Source organism: Elephantulus edwardii, unplaced genomic scaffold (assembly GCF_000299155.1).
Source record: "Elephantulus edwardii isolate Elephantulus edwardi_28Jun2011 unplaced genomic scaffold, EleEdw1.0 scaffold00040, whole genome shotgun sequence".
Lineage (NCBI taxonomy): Eukaryota > Metazoa > Chordata > Mammalia > Macroscelidea > Macroscelididae > Elephantulus > Elephantulus edwardii.
Window position 1 is genome coordinate 15,713,134 of NW_006399790.1, and position 20,449 is coordinate 15,733,582.

The following is a 20,449-nucleotide window of genomic DNA, read 5'->3' on the forward strand; positions in this document are numbered from 1 at the left end:
CACCCTCTCTAAGGACTGATCCTCCTGGCAACATACCCAAAGTATGTCAGACAGAGCTTCAAAATCTTTGCTTCAAAGGAACAGCCTGGAACCTAGGCTCCTGTTTTTTCTATTCCAGCATCGTAGTACATGAATTGCATTGTCAAGTCCACGTCATACTCCAAGATGTCACCTAAAACTCCCAACAGCAGATTCATATTGCAGGATAGAAAGAAGAGCAAAGAAAAGACTTCATCCACTTGAATCAGCTCTCTGTAAGCAGCTTTTCCCACACTTCCTCGTACAACTTATTGCCCAGAACTTTATTACATGGCCAAACCTGATTGTGGAATCCTGGGATAGTTCAAGTGGCTAACACTCGGCTACTAAGAAAAAGGGTAGAGATTCAAACGCACCCAGAGGCACTTTAGAAACCAGAGCGGCTGATCAAAGAGTCACACACAGCCTTGCAAATCCTTTGGAGCAGTTCTACTCTACACAGGGAGCCATGATGAGTCAGAAACTACTCAGTGGCAACAGATACCAACGTGTAATTGCTAAGACTAGCAACTATCTCCTATTCTAGGCGGCAATGTACCCAGGTCCAAAATTGGGGATGGAAAAGCATTAGGTCTTTTGTTCAAAGAGTCGCTATGAGTCTTACTTGATACAATGGCAATCAACAACAACAACAATATAACCAAGAAGGAAGCGGTATTATGGAAAAAAGAATAAGTTTCGTTGCGCCCATCACAGGTCTCTTAACCCAAACCCACACTGCCTCTGAGTTTATTCCAACCCACAGGAACCTTACAAGGACAGAGTAAAATTGCCCCCATTACATTTCCAATGCTATAGATCTTTATAGAAGCAGACTGTCTCATCGTTCTCCTGTGGAGTGGCTAATAGATCTGAACCATTGGCCTTTTAGTTGGCAGCCCTGTGCATTAGCCAATGCACCACCAAGCACTACTACCAGGACCGTCAAGCCAAGCCCAGTTCATAGCAACCATCCATTAGTTCCCCTAGGCGGTGAGTCTTGACAGGCGGAGGCTGACTGTCTTTTCTCAGCAGAGTAACCGATGGATTCAAACCACCAACCTTTCAGTTAGCAAACTGAAACATTTCACACTACGCCACCAGGGCTCCCTGTGGTAACCACAAATTCAGCAATCTGTTTAGACACCAAGAAGCTTACTGTCTGAGCTTCAAATTTTAAAAAGGATGGGGTGGGGGGGAAGCTATCTGAGGAAAGTTTGGTTTTCTGTCATGGAAAAGCATTTTGACAGCTTTTTTTTTTTTTTCATTTTGACGTCTTTTAAAGTGATGACCTCTATTGATCTTGATTTTTTTTTTTCAAGAGGAAGCTATTAGAAGATGAAATGCACCAAGACTATTTAGGAATCTTGGTTTGTTTGTTTGCTTTTTATCTATTTTTCTCCTTCATTTCTAAAATGGTCTAGGAACATCAGGGTAGTTGCAATTTAATAGTTGCAGCTGAATAATTCTAAAGATCAGACCAATTGCAGTTCTTGGTGAGATTGATCCCAGATACTCATAGACAATGAATAATGCAAGGGAAGTGTCAGTTATTCTGACCTGGCAGCCATGCAGACACACCATGCAGATGTATTCAACCAAAGGTTGAGAGGTTCTTCAAATTCTCCGGCCATTATGCAGAGAGACACATGGATCTGAGATAATGGGAAATAATTTGCCTGTTGACAAGGCCATGTATTTCATCTTTTAATAGTTTCCACTTTAAAAAAAAACAAGATCAATAGGGGCCATCATTCTAAAAGGTGTCACGCCTTCCAACTAGACAGAAAAGCCAAACTTTCTCCAGATGGCTTCCCCCGCCCCCCGCCTTTATAAATTTGAAGACGCTCAGACAGTATCAGTGTCAAGAAAAGAGAAGGCCATTTGAAAACTGACAAAAAGTGATGCTAACAATCTGGAGTTGTCAGCTTTTAGAAGCATGGGGAAATCTAACATGGAGCTGGCAGAACACCTGGCAGAGAGCACTCAGTCGCGTCACTGTCTCTTCCCCAGGGCGGGCACACTACAGAAGAGATAATCATACCCTTCCTGGAAATTCCTACTGAAGACGCCTCAGAGATCAAAGTCAAACAGTGATTTAAAAAAAAAACCCCATAGGTTCTAAATGTGCGGAAGGAGGGAGATTAAAAGTGTCACGTTAGAATTGGGGAGACAGGGTCTTTGGGGAAGCATCTGGTCTCCTCAGAGCACTTGAACTCTTAGAAAAGATGCAATTAGTACCTGGTGGCAACAATAATATAGAGTGACAGTCATGATATGTTTTTGAGGCTGTTCCATGAAAGTTAATTTCTTAAAGGGAATGCAATGGAATGCAAATAGTTTTTACTTAACTATGCTACATAGATCATACATACATCTTTGTATCTGTATATACCATCTTTCTACCTACATAGAGTGGGAGAAGGGCGGGCAATCTCCTGCTGTGCGATTAACTGCCTCTGAAAACCCGCTGGAGGGTCAGCTACACAACAAAGCACATCCACATAAAAAGAAAGAAAATGAGGTCATCAGCAAAAGACTGTAAACTCCATGAAGTCAAGAATCTTGTCTACCATAACTAATGCTGAATCTCTAGGGCATAGCATAGTATAATGGATAAGTAGGCATTCACTGGTAGAAATTAATTAAAGCAGCATGTTCCACACTTGGAATCATACCAAGAGTACTGTTGCGAATAACAGTGGGGAATCCAAGTAATAAGCTAAAATATTAGCCATGGAATTGGCTGTCAAATGTATGCGAGATAACATAGCCCAACATAAGCCAAATATTTCTTGGAGGACACATAGCTTAGAAGACTTTTCAGGGAATGGAATAAATCAGCAAGGAGGTGATGGCTGATGAAGTAAAAGCAGATGAAAGCTTGAAAGAGTATGATTAGATGATTGAACTCGAGAGTTCGTGAAATAACTAAAGAAATTGGCCGAGGACCAGAGCCAAGATGGGCATGTTGCGTAATAAAATTAGCAAGCACATGCAGCATGCTTTCCATGTATGAGGCATTGTGCTAAATGTTCTACAGAGATTTTTTTCCATGTAATTCTTATAATAAATTTTTCACGAGCTAATTATTATTATATCCAGTTTCTAGATAAGAAAACTCAGAGAAGTTAACTGCTCCCCAAATCACAAAGCTAGTCAATAACATGTACCCTGGTGGCATAGTCCATAGAGAATTGCACTACTAACCCCAAAATGATACCTCTCTGACAGTTCAAATCTCCCGGCATCTCCTCTTATGTGATTTACAGCTTCCCAAACCTCACTGGATGTTCAGCTATGAGTCAGTTCTAACTGCACAGCAATGAGTGTGTGAGTAAGTAAATGACACAGCCAGTATTTTTAACCTCAACAGTTTTAAATCCAGAGTGTGAGCTCTTCTTAACCATTTCGTTCCATTGCATATATGCCTTTTTCTAGGGTGCAAGGTTGTGTTGTGTTGTGTTGTGTTGTGTTGTTAGGTGCCAATCACATCAACTATGACTCTCAGGGACCCTATGAACAATAGATCTGAACACTGTCCTATCCTGCTCCATCCTCACACTGATTCTCAAGTAACTTGGTAAGTCAAAAAAGAATAAGTAGAAAAGAAAAAGGAAAAAAAAAGAATGAGTATCAGTGTCCCAGCCTGTGTGCACCAAGAAGATGGAATAAGTTTGGACCAGCACTCAGATAGATACCTGTCAGATGGCTGTACGAATGTATAGATGTACTGGTGAATGACTAGCCTCTTAATTGGTTATTCTGCCTCTAGTCACCCTCCAGTCTGTCCCCAAATTACTTCTTGAGCAACCTTTTTTTAAAAAAAACTAGTTTGATGATGAAGTTCTCCACAGTCCTCCATTGCTTAGTCCAGGGATTCTCAACAAAGGACAGGTTTACTTCTCAGAGACATTGGAAGACGTATCAGTGGTGCAAAGGTTAGACACTCACCTTCTAACCGAAAGGGTGGTGGCTCAAGCCACCCAGCAGGAGAAAGAGCTGGCCATCTACTCCCGTAACAATTCCAACCACAGCCCAGAAAAGCCTCTATAAGCAGTTTTCTTCTCCATCACATAATGTCATTAGGAATCAGCAATGACTCAATGACACCTAACCACAGAAGACATTTGTCAGTTGTTAGAGACATTTCTAATGTTGTTTCATCACAACTTGAAGAGCTGTTGCCTTTGGCACCTAGTGAATAGAAGCCAGAGATGCGGCTGAGCATCAGTACACAAGACAACGCCTGACAACATACTATCTATCACCCAGCCCAAAATGTCAATAGTGCCGAGGTTGCAAAGCACCACTCTAATCCCTGATAAACCTTTAAAACTTTATCTAGCACCACTATCTGACCTACTTTATGCTCTAGCAATAGCAGACTGTTGTTAGCTTCCCCACTCCCAGATGGTTTCGTGCTTCTGTACTTCTGTTTGTTCTTTTTCCAGGGCAGTAGCTCTTTTCCCATCTTGCTTCACCTGGATACCTTTGCTTTATCCTTCAAGATTAGCTTGGCATTTATCTTCTAAGGCTCTTGCCCCTGACTCCAGCTCGACATCCCCATGTTACTCTAGGCGTAAAGCTAGCTGTACTTGTGCACACATATTTAAGTGGTTCCTTTCTGCTCCCTTCCCCACTTAACGATGAAGTCATTAAAGGCAAGGATCTGTTTTATTTACCTGTATAAGAGTACCTGGTACATGTTGACTACCATCTCCCATCACCATCGGCCCCTGACTCTATTCATGGTAAATCTGTGTGGGTCAGAACTGTGTTCCAGGAGGTGTGTATTCAATGGCTGAGTTTTTCCAAATTAGCGTTGACAGGCCTGTCTTCCGAAGGTGGCACCTCTGGGTGGACTCGAACCGCCAACCTGTTGGATAGCATCCAAGCTTGCTAAAAGTTCACACCACCCCGAAATATAACAGGTGACAAAAAGAAAAAGAAATATCTGGATTCTTTATAACCTTTGACCTTTTCAGCCAAGGAACAATCTTTAAGTCAATTGAGAAAGGACAAGGGGAGACCAGACTTGGTGACGAGAAAATGAGTAAACGTGTCAATTCCTCTGAATGAAGAGTCAGATAGTATAAGGGTTCAGAACACATCTCTGAAAATGGGAATATTTAGTAGTTTCTTTTTCAAGTGATTGCTCTAAGGATGTCAGATAATAATCCATTTAAAGTGGCTCACATGCAGGAAGTACTCAATCAACAGTTGTTACTTCCATTAATGGCCCAAATGAGTAAGCCTATTCTTTTTAAAGGTGTTATTGATTAAGACTAGTTCAAAAGAAAGGGCAGCACCTATTTACATTTAAAAAACAGGTCAATTTAAAGTCATTGCTGTAGAGTCTTAACCTATTCATAGCTGACCTTCCAGGCCAGAGGCTGTAAATCACACAGGAGGAGATGGCCTGTGTTTCTCCCTTGATGTCAATTTCAAGAAAAATACTAAATCAATAAGAATTTAAGTAATAGATGAACAAATAACAGCAACTCATTGCCATTGAGTCAGAACTGACTCAGAAGTGATTCTCCGACTGATTTCTCAGGCTGTAAATTGCACCAGAGGAGATTGTTCATCTGTCTCCTACGGAGCGTCTGGCGGATTCAAACCTTGGGCTCTTGGATTGGCAGCACAAGTGCTATATAGACAACTGGGAAACACAGAAGAAAAGGAACTACATTGAATGATGACTAGGGTCCGTCTAGACCTAAAGTTCTGTGATTATGAAACCATCATCAATCTTAATAGCACTCATGAAAGACAGTGAAGAGATTGAGATTGTTAACAGTTTCAGCTTGCTTGGCTCCACAATCAGCACTTTTGGTGCCAACAACCAGGAAATCAAAAGACTAATTGCATTGGGAAAGTCTACCATCAGAGACCCCTCCAGAGTACTGAAGAACAATGATGTCAGTCTGAAGACTAAGATACACCTGATCCAGGCCATGGTCTTTGCAGTTACTTGCTATGCATCAGAAAGCTGGACACTGACTAGGGATGCTAGAAAGAAAATTGATGCCTTTGAGCTGTGGTGTTAGAGAAGAGGGTTGAATATACCATGGACTGCTAGGAGAACAAACAGGTTCATCCTGGAGAGGGTGAAACCAGGCTGCTCCTTGGAGGCAAGGATTCTGAAGCTCCTTCTGACATATTTTGGGCATATTGCCAGGAGGGACCAGTCCTTAGCGACATCATGCTTGGAAGGGTGGAGGGACCGCAAAGGAGAGGAAGACCCTGGAAGAGATGGATTGACTCAGTGACTGGGGTAATGAGGGTAGGTGTATCAGAGATGGGGAGATTGGCTCAGGATAAGGTCAGATTCAGAGCTATTGTGCATAGGGTTGCTATGAGTCACAGGCAACTCGATGGCACATACCAACAACAACAACCAATAAGAACCTCTTGTGACAGAGTAGGTTAAAGGTTAGGCTGCTAACTGAAAGGAAAACAATTGAACCTACCAGCTTTTCCGTGGTAGGCAGATGAGGCAGTCTCAAGGGAGGTTGGACTTGACCAGCTAGTAATGGATTTGGGATTGTCATTGTTGCAGCTGTTACTCATCACTACAGAGCGCTCTGGTGGCATAGTCTGGAGAAAGTCGCACTGCTAAAGCAAAGTTAGTGCCTCTCCGGTGGCCCAGATTCACCTGCTACTCCATCAAAGAAATATGAGCAGTTTACACCCTCTGTTCTTACTCCATAGCAATGAGTGAGCATAAGCAAATCCCTGACACTGTGCTACGTGATGGCCTCAGCACTTTACAGCACTATCTCGTTTAATCCATGCTAGTGCTAGCCCCAGAAGGAAGCTCTGGTGGTTTAGCGGTAAGGAGTTGTGCTGCCAGCCCAGAGGCACACAGTTCAAAGCCACCAGCTGCTCTGTGAGGAAAGATGGGCAATTCAAACCAAGTGCCTTTGAGTTGACAGCGCAACTCTTTACCACTAAGCCACCAGAGGTCCCTGGTAGAGCTTACCTAAGGAAAAGTAAGTGCTGTTAATGACAGTTTTATAGCCATTCAGTTAGCAGCTGAGTGCTTAAGTGCTGCGCCACCAGGGCCCCTTAATAACTCCCACCAGGTGTCAAATTTGCCCGAGTTCACACAACTAGTAAAGGATGGACTTAAACTGGTAGAGGAAGCCCAAGTATATAAATTACGGTTTGTGTCTTTTGTGCAGGCTAGACTTACAATTAAGGAATTCTCTAGTTTAATGCAATCAGAGTTTAATGTATTTGGACGTCACTGTTATACATTCTGCTGCTCAGATACAAATTAGCTAGAGTTTTTAACCAACCACAAGAGACCTGCGAGTCAACCCCCTTCAAGGCAAATTTTCAATTAGCAGAGGAAGACATAGTGCTGTCAAGAGTTGACATCCAAACCCAAAGCGCCTTTCTGCTCTGGGTTCTTTCTCAAGGGAAAAGGTTGGGGCACGGGTACATCCCACCAGCTGCTGGCTACACCAGTGACCTTTAATGCGAGTTCCGTTTAAATACATTTTGACATTTCAAATAAACTAATGTATTTTTACAAGGTGGGGCAACCACCGCAAATTAGGCCAAACATTTTCCCTGAAGACTGGCTCCCTAGGCAGAGTTCTCAGAGCTTTACTGCTGCTCCCTCATCTTGTTCTATTCCCATCCCTCCCCCCAAAAAGGATGTGTTTATTTTCCCAGAAGCCACTTGGACAGAGGTCTACCAGCCCTAGGGGTTTAACGCTAGCCCCACCTTAATAGCATATCATTTCAGAGTCTCTCTGCATCTAATAAATGCTAATTCTGACTGTTAAAATCAGCTCCAAGGTTCCATTCCATGTGCTAGCTTACGTGTTATGGAGACGCTTTGTTAGTAAATGTGGTGTTTCTATTGTGTGGGTGTAAAGTACCAGCTCCTTGGGAAAATTACCTAGAAGTGGGAGTTTTTCACATGAGAAGGGCATCAAAGGAACTTGACAACCAAGGGAAATGTAGAGATCCAGCTTCTGGAAAGTTAGACCCTGGACTACTAAGTGGCCACCAATTCTTTCATCTGCACAGTTTTCAGAGACAAGTTGCCCAGACAAACCAAATGGGAACTAAAGGGACTCTGTGTCGTTGGTATAGAAAGTGTCCCAGCAGCACAAAGGCCACTTTAGTCACAAGAAACTGCCAGAGGGTGACTTATTTGTTGGAGTGGGGGGGGGAACCCAACCAGAACAAAGAGACACAATAGCCGGTATGTTTTTGAGGCAATATAAACCTAATAAACATGACACCGATAGCATTGGCTTACATCAGGTTGCGTGAGTCGAAGAATTTAACAGCTTATCTTCCAATGCCCAAGCCTTTCTCTCTCAAGCAGCCTTAGGAGGCCGAGAACAGAATCCAAAACATGCTCTTCCTATGTGACTCCTGCCAGGTGTGTGCCGCCCCAGCCTCTGCCCTGGCCCCAGCTCTCATAGTGGGGATAATTAGAATGTCATTTCTGCCAAGACTTTTCCTCCTCCCTTTCTTTCTTTCTGGGTCACTGCCTTCAGACTTGATCAAAACAGGAGTGTTGTAACTGAAATGAATTCATTTCCTCTTCCTCAGCCAGCCCGAGTTTATTTCCTGGGGGACCACATTGCATAGGACCAGTGCACACAGACAGCTTCTCTACAAACATGACAGTGTGTAGCGAGGTGGCGGGGGCGGCGCCCTCCACAGCAGCAAGCACTCCCGCTCTCGCTCTGGGTAGTGGGGCACTGACACACAAAGGCCCCGGACAGACGTGCTGAGGACACATCACTACAAACTGCTCCAGGAGCTGTTACGGCTGGGATTTAATGCTTATCCAATGGCCTCAGTCTGAGAGGCTCTACGAAACATGCAGAATACAAGCTTGGCTTTATACCCCATTAGCACTTGAATTCCTTGCTGCCCAAAGGCAGATGGTAGTGACCAGGGAAGGCCAGCCTGTGTGGAGGCAGAGGGCACACAGTATGAGGTTGCTGGGGCTCTGATGAGACACTAAGAGATGAGGACAAAGAGCCTGAGTAGTGCAGGAAAGGAGGTCAAATTTGCCTCCCTTCAGAGACAGAACTGGAAGGAGGGCCTTGGCTCAGCCTGGCTTCTATCTTCACTTCATTACCGAAGGCTACAAAGGCCTCTTCCAGTCAGGGAAACAGTGGGCCTCAGAACGTAATGGCTGCGCATCTCTTGTTTTCACACTTCCAGACCCTGTAGGGGAAATCAAAGCCTTCCTTGAGTTTTCCATCAAAGCACAAAGATAAAGTAACTCTTACTGTTACTGTATAGGGCAGGAATGGAACAGATTTCTCTGCTTTTGTCTCGCCTGAGGGAAAGAGGAATAAAGTACAGAACAAATGAAGAGTGGGTTGGAGCACAGTTCTCTGAGAAGCATCCGGTAGTAGCGAGCTCTCAACAAGATGTTAAGATGTTTGGTTTGAGAGCTCTCAAGAAGGTGTCAAGGTAGACACCTGTCTACCAACTCTTCCGTCCATTGAGGAACTAGAGTGCGAGCCATGTTTGGTTGACCTGTGTGTCCCCAGTACTTAGCACAGCGCTTTGTGCAGAGTACCTCAGACACGTACTTACTCACACCCTACCCCACAGCCCAGTCCGTTTGCTTCTAACTCTTTAACATGTCTCACACCCACCTGTTTTTTGCCATCCCCGTTCAGGCCACCATCATTACTCACCTGAACCACTGCAGGCATCTCCTAGCTTCCTGTCTGCCTCCTATAGCTCATATTCCACCACTACATTCTTGGAAGCTGCCAGTTTGGATTCCTCTAGAATTCAAATTGACTTGAAGTCCTTCATTGGTGTCTCATATGCATCAGAATAAAGTTGGGCACCTGGTCACTGTCTACCTCCTGCTTCACATCACGCAGCCGGCACGGGCCATGATTCCTCTAACCTCTGGGTCTTTACCTGTGCTGTTCCCTTTATCTGGACTACCCTCAACTTTACCCTTCTCTCATTTCCCCTCCTGTGATCACTGTAGACCTTGTTTAGATGCCACCTTCTCTGTCAGTGCTCCCTCCTCATAGCACAGAGAGAGCAATGGTATGACCACTCTTCCAAGAGTTCTCCTACAGCATAAGTCACTCAAGAGAAATATGAGCAATCTCTTCCTGTGCTATTGACTGCCACCGAAAACCCACTGGAGGGTCAGCTATGGGTCAGTTCCAACTTGACAGTATACAACAACTAAGTCATCTTAGGGCAAAGACTCTGTCTCTGACATCTTTTGAAGTCCTCAACCCCAGAAAAGATGCTCAGTAAACAAACATTAAATGAAGGAAGCAATCAGTGTGTGTCTTTACTGAGCAAATAGGGAATCAACCAAAGTTAACTGAGCAGTGTATTATGAACCAGGACTGCAAACCAACAGCTGATGAACTGAACCAACTAGGAATTCTACAAGACGGATGCTAGGTCTAGGCGAATGGTAGGCTCTGTCTCAAAGGTTGCTGGTAGACTAGACTTGGGTTTCTCCAGCACTCAGGTGTTGTTTATGACCTTGTCATTCCATGGGCAGTCTGCTCCTGTTGTGACTTATGAGAGACCCAAAGGGGAGCAGCTGAGATGGAACTGACTGGATGGCATTAAGCTTGAGTGTGCATCCACAGGACAGTGAGAGAGATTAATTTGCATATATCATCGAGAACCTAGAAGCACTACACGAGTAGTCCTCAAACTGCAGCCTCAGAATCTAATGGGAAGCTGTTAAAAAATGGATGATTGGTCCCCACGCCCAGAGTTTCTCATGACATAAACCAGTTTGAGGTGGACCTGGGAATATACATTTCACTCAAGTACCCAAGCTCTGCTGCTGTGGCTGCTCCTGAGATTACTCTCTGAAAACTACCGCTCTAGAGGAACTTTCTGAAATTGTTGAAATGGTAGTACATGATATTGGCAATGACAATAGATGCTCTAACGATCCCTCTTTTTTGCTAGGCTACACCAACTCTTGAAATTAGAGAGAGAAAGAGAGACACAGACACAGAGGGGTGAAACCAATAAGCCAGTTCTTCTTCCCGGGCAAAATGTGGTCCCAGGAAAGATGTTTACATGCTAATGGTGTGTGTTCTGTTTTGGTTTTTGTTGTTTTTGGTTTTTTTGTTTTTTTGCAGGTGCGATTAGAGTGGCCAACAGACCTTGCAGTCAATCCCATGGACAATTCATTGTATGTCTTGGATAACAATATTGTGCTGCAAATTTCCGAGAGCAGGCGCGTGCGTATCATTGCAGGACGCCCCATTCACTGCCAGGTGCCAGGCATCGATCACTTCTTGGTCAGCAAGGTGGCAATTCACTCCACTCTGGAGTCAGCAAGGGCTATCAGCATCTCCCACAGCGGGCTACTCTTCATAGCAGAAACAGATGAGAGGAAAGTAAACCGCATCCAGCAAGTCACCACCAATGGGGAGATCTCCATCATTGCTGGGGCCCCCACTGACTGTGACTGCAAAATTGATCCCAACTGTGACTGTTTTTCAGGTATGACCTTTTTAACAATTCTCCAGCTCCCTCTTCCTGTTTTCAGAAGAAAGCCGTACATCAGAAAAGGCAAAAGGAAAAGTGTTACTTGTGAACATTGGCAGGAGCTACTAAAGAAAGCAATGGTCCAAAAGTCAGATAGTCTAGTATCGGCTCTCAGTGCTGCATGTGCTTCACTGCATCACCTGAGCAAATGTTTGTTTGTTTGTTTGTTTGTTTTTTAGTTAAGAGTGAATTTAAAAGAAAATGGGAAAGATCCAGCAGGGATATAGAAAGACAGGGTAATGGTGGGTGTAGTTCAATGACGCTCAATTTCTTTTTCTTTCTTTCTTTTTTTTTATTACTTCCATACATTCACTGTTGCACTTTCCCCCTGCCTACCCTTCCCCTCCAGTTTGTTCTTCTCTTTGAAAAGTAAATGAAAAAGTCTTTCATTGACATACAATCCCTCCCCCCCAAGTCCACTCCACTATGTAGCCTTCGTTCTGGACTCCTAATCATAGATCCCTTTTAAACCGTTCTCTCTCTCTATGATGATCAACTTTCTAAAACAAAGTGAATGGGAATGATTGTATGAAACACAATGGGAATGAAGGATAATAGTAAACACAATGTATATGAACTTTGTGAGCAAACCAATATAATTAAAAAAAAAAAGAAAAAGAAAACCCTCTTCAAGCCTACTTACTCCATTTCTCACATAGAAGTATCACTAAACCAGAAAAGTAATATTCCCATACTCTAAAATGTTGGGAGTCATACACAACAAATGTAAAATTATTATATTGTTTTTGGTTTTGATGAAGGGAAATGGGAGGAAAGCCCACATTTACTTATTTCATTAAAGGGGGAGAAATCTAGATCCTCTAAGTGATTTCCAGGAAACAGAGACTCAGAGGGACTAGGAACAGATTGCTTTGTTAGGAGATGCTGTTATTCTTGTTCTGTGCCAATGAATGGGAAATAACCCATAGCTGACCCTCCAGCAGATTTTTAGAGGCAGTAAATCACACGAGAGGAGACTGCCCATATTTCTCTCACAGAGCAGCTGGTGGATTTGAACAGGTACCTTTGCATTGGAATGCAGTTCCTTATTGCTAAGCCACCAGAGCGCCTTTTTTGGGTATGTTGTTGTTGTTGATTGATGTCCAATTGATCATTACCCTATGAACAAAAGATCTTGACCTTGTTCTCTAACTATCACTATTTCTCTAAGTTCATAGAATTTCCAGAGGCATGTTGTTTAGGAAGTGGATGCCACTCCTGCTTCCAAACCTGTCTTAATCTGGGAGTATAGTTTGGGCATAGATGGACAAAATTAAATTCTCACCATGGAAGATTGCAGAGATATAGTTGTTCCACTTAGATTGGCTAATAAAAGTTCCAAAGCTTTCCTGAAAACCTTTACTTCTCATTGAATAGGAAAAAAGAGCTCTCCCCCAAGAACATGGAATGGGTATTCCACATAGCAAGCAGTCCTCTAAATATCAACAGATGAATTTGTGGATGGGATGTAGAGCTTCCTTCCTGCTCCATGCAGCCCTGTCAGGCCCCAAATGGTCCTCTTAGCCTTTGTCTTTCCTTGGTCCAAAGGAGATGAGAGTATGCAAGTTATTCAATAAGACTTTTTGATCAATACTTTCAAGGTTTTCCTGGACAATTAGTTTTATATTTTGTTAATTTCTTTCTTTCTTGCAAGGAACATTGGCTGTTGATTACAGTTATCAAATTTGATGTTCTGAGTCATTGCTGCATTTACAGATTTAGTGTACACTGGTAGTGTGGCACTGGGAAACAGAAAACAAACAAACAAACAAAACCAAACAAAAAAAGGATCTTGGTGCACAGCAGGACTGGAAAGTCCTGAGGCAGATTTTCTAACCAACCAATCACAGTTATCTATCTCATAGATTTTAGCCAAATTTTGCATAGCTGTCACTATTTGCTATTCCTGTATTTTTGCGATACAATACAATCTGAATAGTGGGATTGAGGATTTCACAAAATCGGTGTAACTGATATAATTGCATTCTACTGATCATCTTCAGTCATACTGACTCAAGAATTATAATCTTTTGAATAATGGGTTTCAAATTTGTCAGAGGGAGGCATGTGGAGAATGTTGGTTTACTGAGTATTCCCTTTAAAACTGATGCTCAGTGCACTATCTTTTATGTATATAGTATTTGCAGATAAGTGCTTGGTTATGCCAGCTATTCAAGTGTGGCTCTTTCTCCCACAGGGGATGGCGGCTATGCCAAAGATGCGAAGATGAAGGCCCCCTCCTCCTTAGCAGTGTCACCTGATGGTACCCTCTATGTGGCAGACCTTGGGAATGTCCGGATTCGGACCATCAGTAGGAACCAAGCCCGCTTAAATGACATGAACTTGTACGAGATTGCCTCACCTGCTGACCAGGAACTCTACCAGTTTACTGTCAATGGAACCCACCTGCACACCCTGAACCTGATAACGAGGGACTATGTGTATAACTTCACCTATAATGCTGAAGGTGACCTGGGCGCCATTACCAGCAGCAATGGCAACTCAGTCCACATTCGCCGTGACGCAGGTGGGATGCCCCTCTGGCTTGTGGTGCCTGGCGGGCAGGTGTACTGGCTGACCATAAGCAGCAATGGGGTCCTGAAAAGAGTATCAGCCCAAGGCTACAATCTAGCCTTAATGACCTACCCAGGAAGCACTGGGCTTCTGGCTACTAAAAGTAATGAAAATGGATGGACCACTGTTTACGAGTAAGTTTCTGATTTTCAACATAAGCTTTATTAGGTTTTTGGTTGCAATTGCATTACATGGGAAAAATGGCTTTGTAAATCGCTGGGTGTTGTGCATGCTATTTCTTCCTAACAACCGCAATAAAAGCATGGAAAAGTCAAGGAGACATTTTTACCCAGTGCCTAGGGCTTGCACCCATTTCTGCAGAGCATAATAATAATCACATAGACTGAGTGAAGCATCAAGTGAAGCTAGCACTGCAGGAGAAAGGCATGAGGTAGAATGCAATGTACTTGAGAAATTTACAGTGTAGCCTAGAAGACTAGGTAAATTTTTATTTTAATAATAAAGCTGGAGAATAGTTGTAGCAGCAGAGAAGCAGTGTGGTTTTTAACAAGTATTTATTGAGTCCCGTGGTGTCTAATGAATGAATAAATGAATGTGTGCCAGCCCAGTCCAGCCCATCTCAGCAAAAACTGCTGTGGAAGGTAGGAGAGAAGTTAGAATATATAAACGGGACCCGGAAAGCAAGTGTAAGCTGATGTGGGGCAAAGGCTTGAATAAATGAGGCCCGACTCCATTGGTAGCTTCTGTGAAATGTGGGACCAGTGGCACAGATATGGTCTACCTGGATTTCCTTGCACATGTCAAAGAATCTGGCACATAAGGGCATTTAGAGACTGGATCTCTGGTCCCTTTATTAAACTGAAAATTAACCCCAGGAGAAGCTATACAAGATGTGCCCAGCAGCAAACTGCTAAAAGGTATCATGAATGAAAACAGAGCATGGACAACTTTGTTTTCAAGTCAACTTGTTTAGAAAACGAGTTTGCTGCCAGCGTTTGGGAAGCATTTCCACCCCAACCCCACACACCACCCCCACCATCACCACCCACCCACATACAAAGGGAATGACTGAATTTTTAGCCAATTTAGCAAATCCAAAATCCTTCCAGAATGTCTTCAAAGTCGAGGAATGTGGGAAGTGGAGATGTTAAGTGAGAGGGATTCCAGGCATGACTCCTCTGTGAGAATGTAGGAACATGATGAGAATGCATCCAGTCCCCTGCAAGCCTCCTGAGGATAAGGGACAAAACAATTGGCTGTCAAAGTTTGGCTCATTTCCCAAAGAAATGCCATTTATACAAAAGAGCCCAGACAGCTATTTTAGTCTCACATAGGAAAAGGTATTCAGTTGTTTCTGTTGCAAGTCTTCCTCTATTTTCTGAAAAATTTCTCTCACATCTTAATAAGAACTTAAAAAGCTACTGTTCACTGAAGATATACTATGTGCCATGAATTGAGCTAATTTATTGCCATCATTTTCTTTTATCCCCATAGCAACCACTTGGGCTAGGTTGTGCTGTTATTGTTAAGTGTTGTCACTTCTGACTTCTTGTGACCTTATATGTGTCAGAGTATATCTGTGCTCCATAGAGTTGTCAAGGTTTCAAAATTTCTGAAGCAGATCACCAGGCTTTTCTTCTGAGGCACCTCTTTGGTGGGTTCATACCACCAACTTTTTCTGGTAGTCAGGTGTGTGACTGTTCCCCAAAAGGAACTCCTAGGTGCATACTCCTAGCATGCCCATTTTATAGATAAAGAAACATGGGCATAGAAGGGGTAACTTGTGCACATTCAGGCAACTAGGAAGACAAAGAGCTCAAACCCAAACAGACTGACTCCGAAACCCGTTGGCCTAGTGGTAAGGAGCTGTGTCACCAACCTGAAGCCACGTGGTTCAAATCCTTTAGCTGCTCCATGGGAGAAAGATGGGCAGTCTCCTGTGCAGTCAACTGGCTCTGAAAACCTGCCGGATGATCAGTTATGGATCAGTTCCAACTTGACAGTACATAACAATGACGACGACAACAACAGGCCTGCAGAAAGGTAAAGTTTTGAATGCTAATGTTTAAAAAAAAAAACAACACAGAAAAAAAGTAACTCCAGAGCACACTGTAGCTGAAATTAAGCAAACAGCTAATTCTTTTGAAAGCTAAGGGTTGAATGTAATTAATCAACTAGGAATAACTGAAGGATTAACTAGGTTTCAAAATAGCCAGTTCAAGTATTCACCAAATATTAACTGAGCACCTGCTATGTGCCAGATACTGCTCGAGGTACTGGAATAAGTCGTGAACAAAGCATACAAAAATCTCTACCTTTATGGAGCTTACATTCTTCTAGAGGCAGACAAAGAAAATGCATAAAATTGCAAGTGGTGATGAGATCAGTGGGGGGAGAAGGAAGAAAACACAGGATGGAGGACCAAGAAGAGTGAGCAGAAGGAGTTGCTCTTTCAGGTTGAATGGCCCAGGAAGGAGGCAACATTGAGAAGGTCACAAAGACCTGTAGGAAGTGAGTGAATGAACATGTAGTTATTGGGGAGAATATTCCAAGTGGAAGAAATAGCAAGTACAAAGGCCTTGTGTGTGGAGGGGAAAGCCCAGCATGTTCCAGAAATAGTCAGGCAGCATTGTGACTAGAGTGGAGAGAACAAAAGTGTCCTGTTGGCAGTGGGGAGGTGAAATTAATAAAATGGCAAGGGCTACTTCATGTAGGATCTTGCAGGCCACTATGCAGACTGACTTCTACTTTGAGCGAGCGGTGACGCCGCGGGAGAGCTTTGAGTGAAAGAGTGACATGATCTGACTTGTATTTTTAAGGAATATTGCTAGCTGTTGTATTGAAAACAAACTTCTAGTGGAAACAGGGAAATTGAAATCGAGAGTAGAGACGGGAGGTGGGGGGCTGGGGGCAGGGAAGTGGCTGCTGTTGCAATAATCCAGGCAAAAACCTTGAACCAGGGAGGAAGGTGGTAAGAAGTGATCAAATTCTGAATGCATTGTAACCGCAGCACTACCAAGACTTATTGGTAGATTGGTTGTGAGGTGTGGGAGAATTAGAGGCTGGAGATAATTGCAGAGTTGTTGGCCTGAGTACATACATGACAAGTTCCAACTGACTGTGATAGGGAAGACCATGCAAGAGGAACATCATAGGAGAGGGTTGTGGGTGAGAGACAAGGAGTCTGGTTTTTGGACAGGAACCATTTCATCAGACAGCTAAGTGAAACTACCAGGTAGACAATTAAATACATCAGCCTAGGATTGAGAGGCTGGAGAGAGGAATTTGGGGAGCCACTACTGTTTGTGGCTCCCCAAATTCCCAACAAATAAAGATTCTTACCACTAGCTAAGAATTCTTACCAATAGGCAGTGTCATGACGGATGGAGAGGAGATCAACAGCTTCATCTTGCTTGGATCCACAATTAATACCCTTGGTACCAGCAGTCAGGAAGTAAGTAGACACACTGCACTGGGGTAGTCTGCAGTTAGAGACCTCTCCAAATTATTGAGGAGTAATAATGTCAGTTTGAGGATGAAGGTGCGTCTGATTCAGGTCATGGCCTTTCTGATCACTTGCTATGCATCTGAAAGATGGACAATGAATAAGGATTACAGAAGAATAACTGATGCCTTTGAGCTGTGGTGTTGGTGAAGAGAACTGAACATTCCATGGACAGCCAAGAGAACCAACAGATATGTCTTAGAAAGGGTGCAGCCAAGGTACTTTTTGGAGGCAAGAATAATGAGGCTTTGCATCACTTGCTTTGGACATGTTGCTAGGAGGTGCTTTTCCTTGGAGAAGGACGTGATGTTGGGAAAGGGTGGAGAGTCGGTGAAGGAGAGGAAGACCCTCAACCAAGTGGATTGGCATGGTGACTGCTGCAATGGGCTCTTGTGTGTCAGGAAGTGTGAGGATGGTGCAGGACAGAGCACGGTTCAGATCTTTTGTTCACAGGGCCACTATGAGTCTTGCTCAACTCAACAGCACCTAACAACAACAACATTTGTGAATTAACCCCCATGGAGGTAGCAGTTAAAAAGCAAAAGACATGTTGCATTGGGAAAATCTGCTGTCAAAGACCTCTCCAAAGTCTTTAGCAAAAAAAAATGTCAGTTTAAAGAACAGGGTTTGCCTGATGCCAGCACTGTTGTTGTTGTTGTGCACCATCAAGTGTAAACCAACCCATAGCAGGTTTTCAGAGATAGCTAATTGCCTGAGAGGAGACTGCCAATCCTCCTTCCATGGAGCAGTTGGTGGCCTCAAACCACATGCTTTTGGGATTGCAGTGCAGCTTCTTGCCACTAGGCCACCAGAACTCCCACTAGTATCTTTAGTTGTTTCCTATGCATCTGAGAGCTAGCCAATAAGGAAGACTGAAGAATCAATGCTTTTGAGTTGTGGTGTTGGAGAAGAGTACTGAATATCCCATGGACTGAAAAAAAAAACAACACCAAAACCGAACCAAAAAAAAAAAAAAACCCCAATCCATATAAATCTATCTTGAAGGAAATGAAATCACTGGTGCTCTTTAGAGGCAAGGATGGTGACACTTGGTCTCACCTACTTCGGGCTAGTTGTCAGGAGGGACCACTCCTTGGAAGAGGACAGCATGCAGGGGAGGACTCTCCATGGAACGTAGTAACACAGTGATTGTCACAATGGGCTCCAGTAGAACAGAGATGATGATGAGAGGGCAGGATAGCGCAAGGGTGGCAAGAGTCAGAGCCACTGATCGCTATGAGTCAAACTCAACTCGATGGCATTTAACAGCAAGAGTCTTTGTTTAGATTGTGTGTAAAGCCAGGAGACAGTATGAGCTCTGCCCAGAAGTGAGCATAGACAAGGAAGAAAAGAGATTTGAGGACTGAGCCTGATAGACACTCGTCTTTAAAATTGATGACATGAAAATAAATGGGGCAGGGGAGAGAGGCTGAAAAAGAAAAGCCAGTTAAGTTGGAGGGGGAAAAAAATGAGAGAATATAATGGCCTGGAAGCCAAGAAAAACAGGTAATTCCAGGAGGAATTTGTGCCCAAAAAATTCCCAGACAGTCAAGTAAGATGAGGCTTGAGCCTCAATTTAGCACTGAAGAGAACAATGTTAGTCTAAGAACAGCAGGTACTTCCCATTTTGAGGGACCATCACTTGAGTAGAGCAGGTGTAAGAGAGATACATGAATGTGCATAGCATCATTATTCATAATAGCTAACAGGTACAAACTATTCAAAAGGATGTTGTTGCTGCTGTGCACTATCTAGTCAGCACTGACTCACAGCTGACCCTCCAGTGGGCTTTCAGAGGCTGTATATTGCATGGGAGGAGGTTGCCCATCCTTCTCCTGTGCAATAGCTGGTGGATTTATAACACATGCCTTTGGGTTGGCAGCACAACTTCTTACTTCTAAGGTACCAGAAATTAGTGGATGAGTGGATTTTAAAAAAAAATTGGCGTATCCATGCACTGGAATATTGTTCAACTATAAAAAAGAATGAAGTACTAATACCTGGTACCACGTGAATGAAACTTGACACATGATATTAAGTGAAATAAGTAAGACCTGAAAAGTCAAGTATTATATGATTCCACTTGTTTATTTCTTATTCATTCTACTGAACGTTTACAGAGAATTTGGATTTCTGTTCATTCGTGGTTGCATTTTTCTCCTTGCCCACCCCTCCCCACCAGTTCGCTCTTCTCTTTGAAAAGTAGAAGAAAAATTCTTTCATTGTTAGACAATCAACCCCACCCCCACCCCAAGTCCACCCCACTATGCAGACTTCTTTCTGGACTCTTGTCATGACCATAATACCCAATCATATATTGCTTTTAAACAGTTCTCTCCCTCATCTGTTTCAATGCAGTATACATAATTTATCCAATTTTTCTCAGTCTAACCCCAACCCTGATGCCATTCCCATTCTACAACAGTGGTACTATGCAGTATTTGTCCCTTTGTGACTGAGATACTTCACTCAGCATAATGTCCTTCAGGGTCACCCACTTTGAATATTTCATGAGTTCCTTGTTTTTCATTGCTTCATAGTATTCCATTGTGTGACTATACCACAGCTTCTCTATCCATTCATTTGTTGATGGGCACATAGGTTGTTTCCAGTTCTTTGCTATTGTGAACAAAGCCACAATAAATATGCACACCCATATGATTCCACTTGTATGAATAGTCCAGAGTAACAAAATCCTTAACAGCAGACTAAGGTTTTCGAGGGAGGGAAAGGGAAAGAGGAATGAAACATGACTGTTTAATGAATATAGAGTTTCCTTTGGAGGCAAATGTTCTAGAATTAGATAGTGGTAATGGTTGTGAGACAATGTTGAGAAGATCCTAA

General features: G+C 43.2%; 1 protein-coding gene across 3 annotated transcripts in view; it reads left to right on the plus strand.

Moving 5' to 3' along the window:
- TENM1 (teneurin transmembrane protein 1) overlaps positions 1 to 20,449 on the plus strand; it is a 795,992-nt gene that overhangs the window by 724,716 nt on the left and 50,827 nt on the right. For all 3 annotated transcript variants that reach the window (XM_006885054.1, XM_006885055.1, XM_006885056.1), the window contains 2 exons: positions 11,154 to 11,520; positions 13,763 to 14,273. In XM_006885054.1, coding sequence (XP_006885116.1) covers positions 11,154 to 11,520; positions 13,763 to 14,273 — 878 coding nt within the window. The remainder of the gene's footprint in view (positions 1 to 11,153; positions 11,521 to 13,762; positions 14,274 to 20,449) is intronic.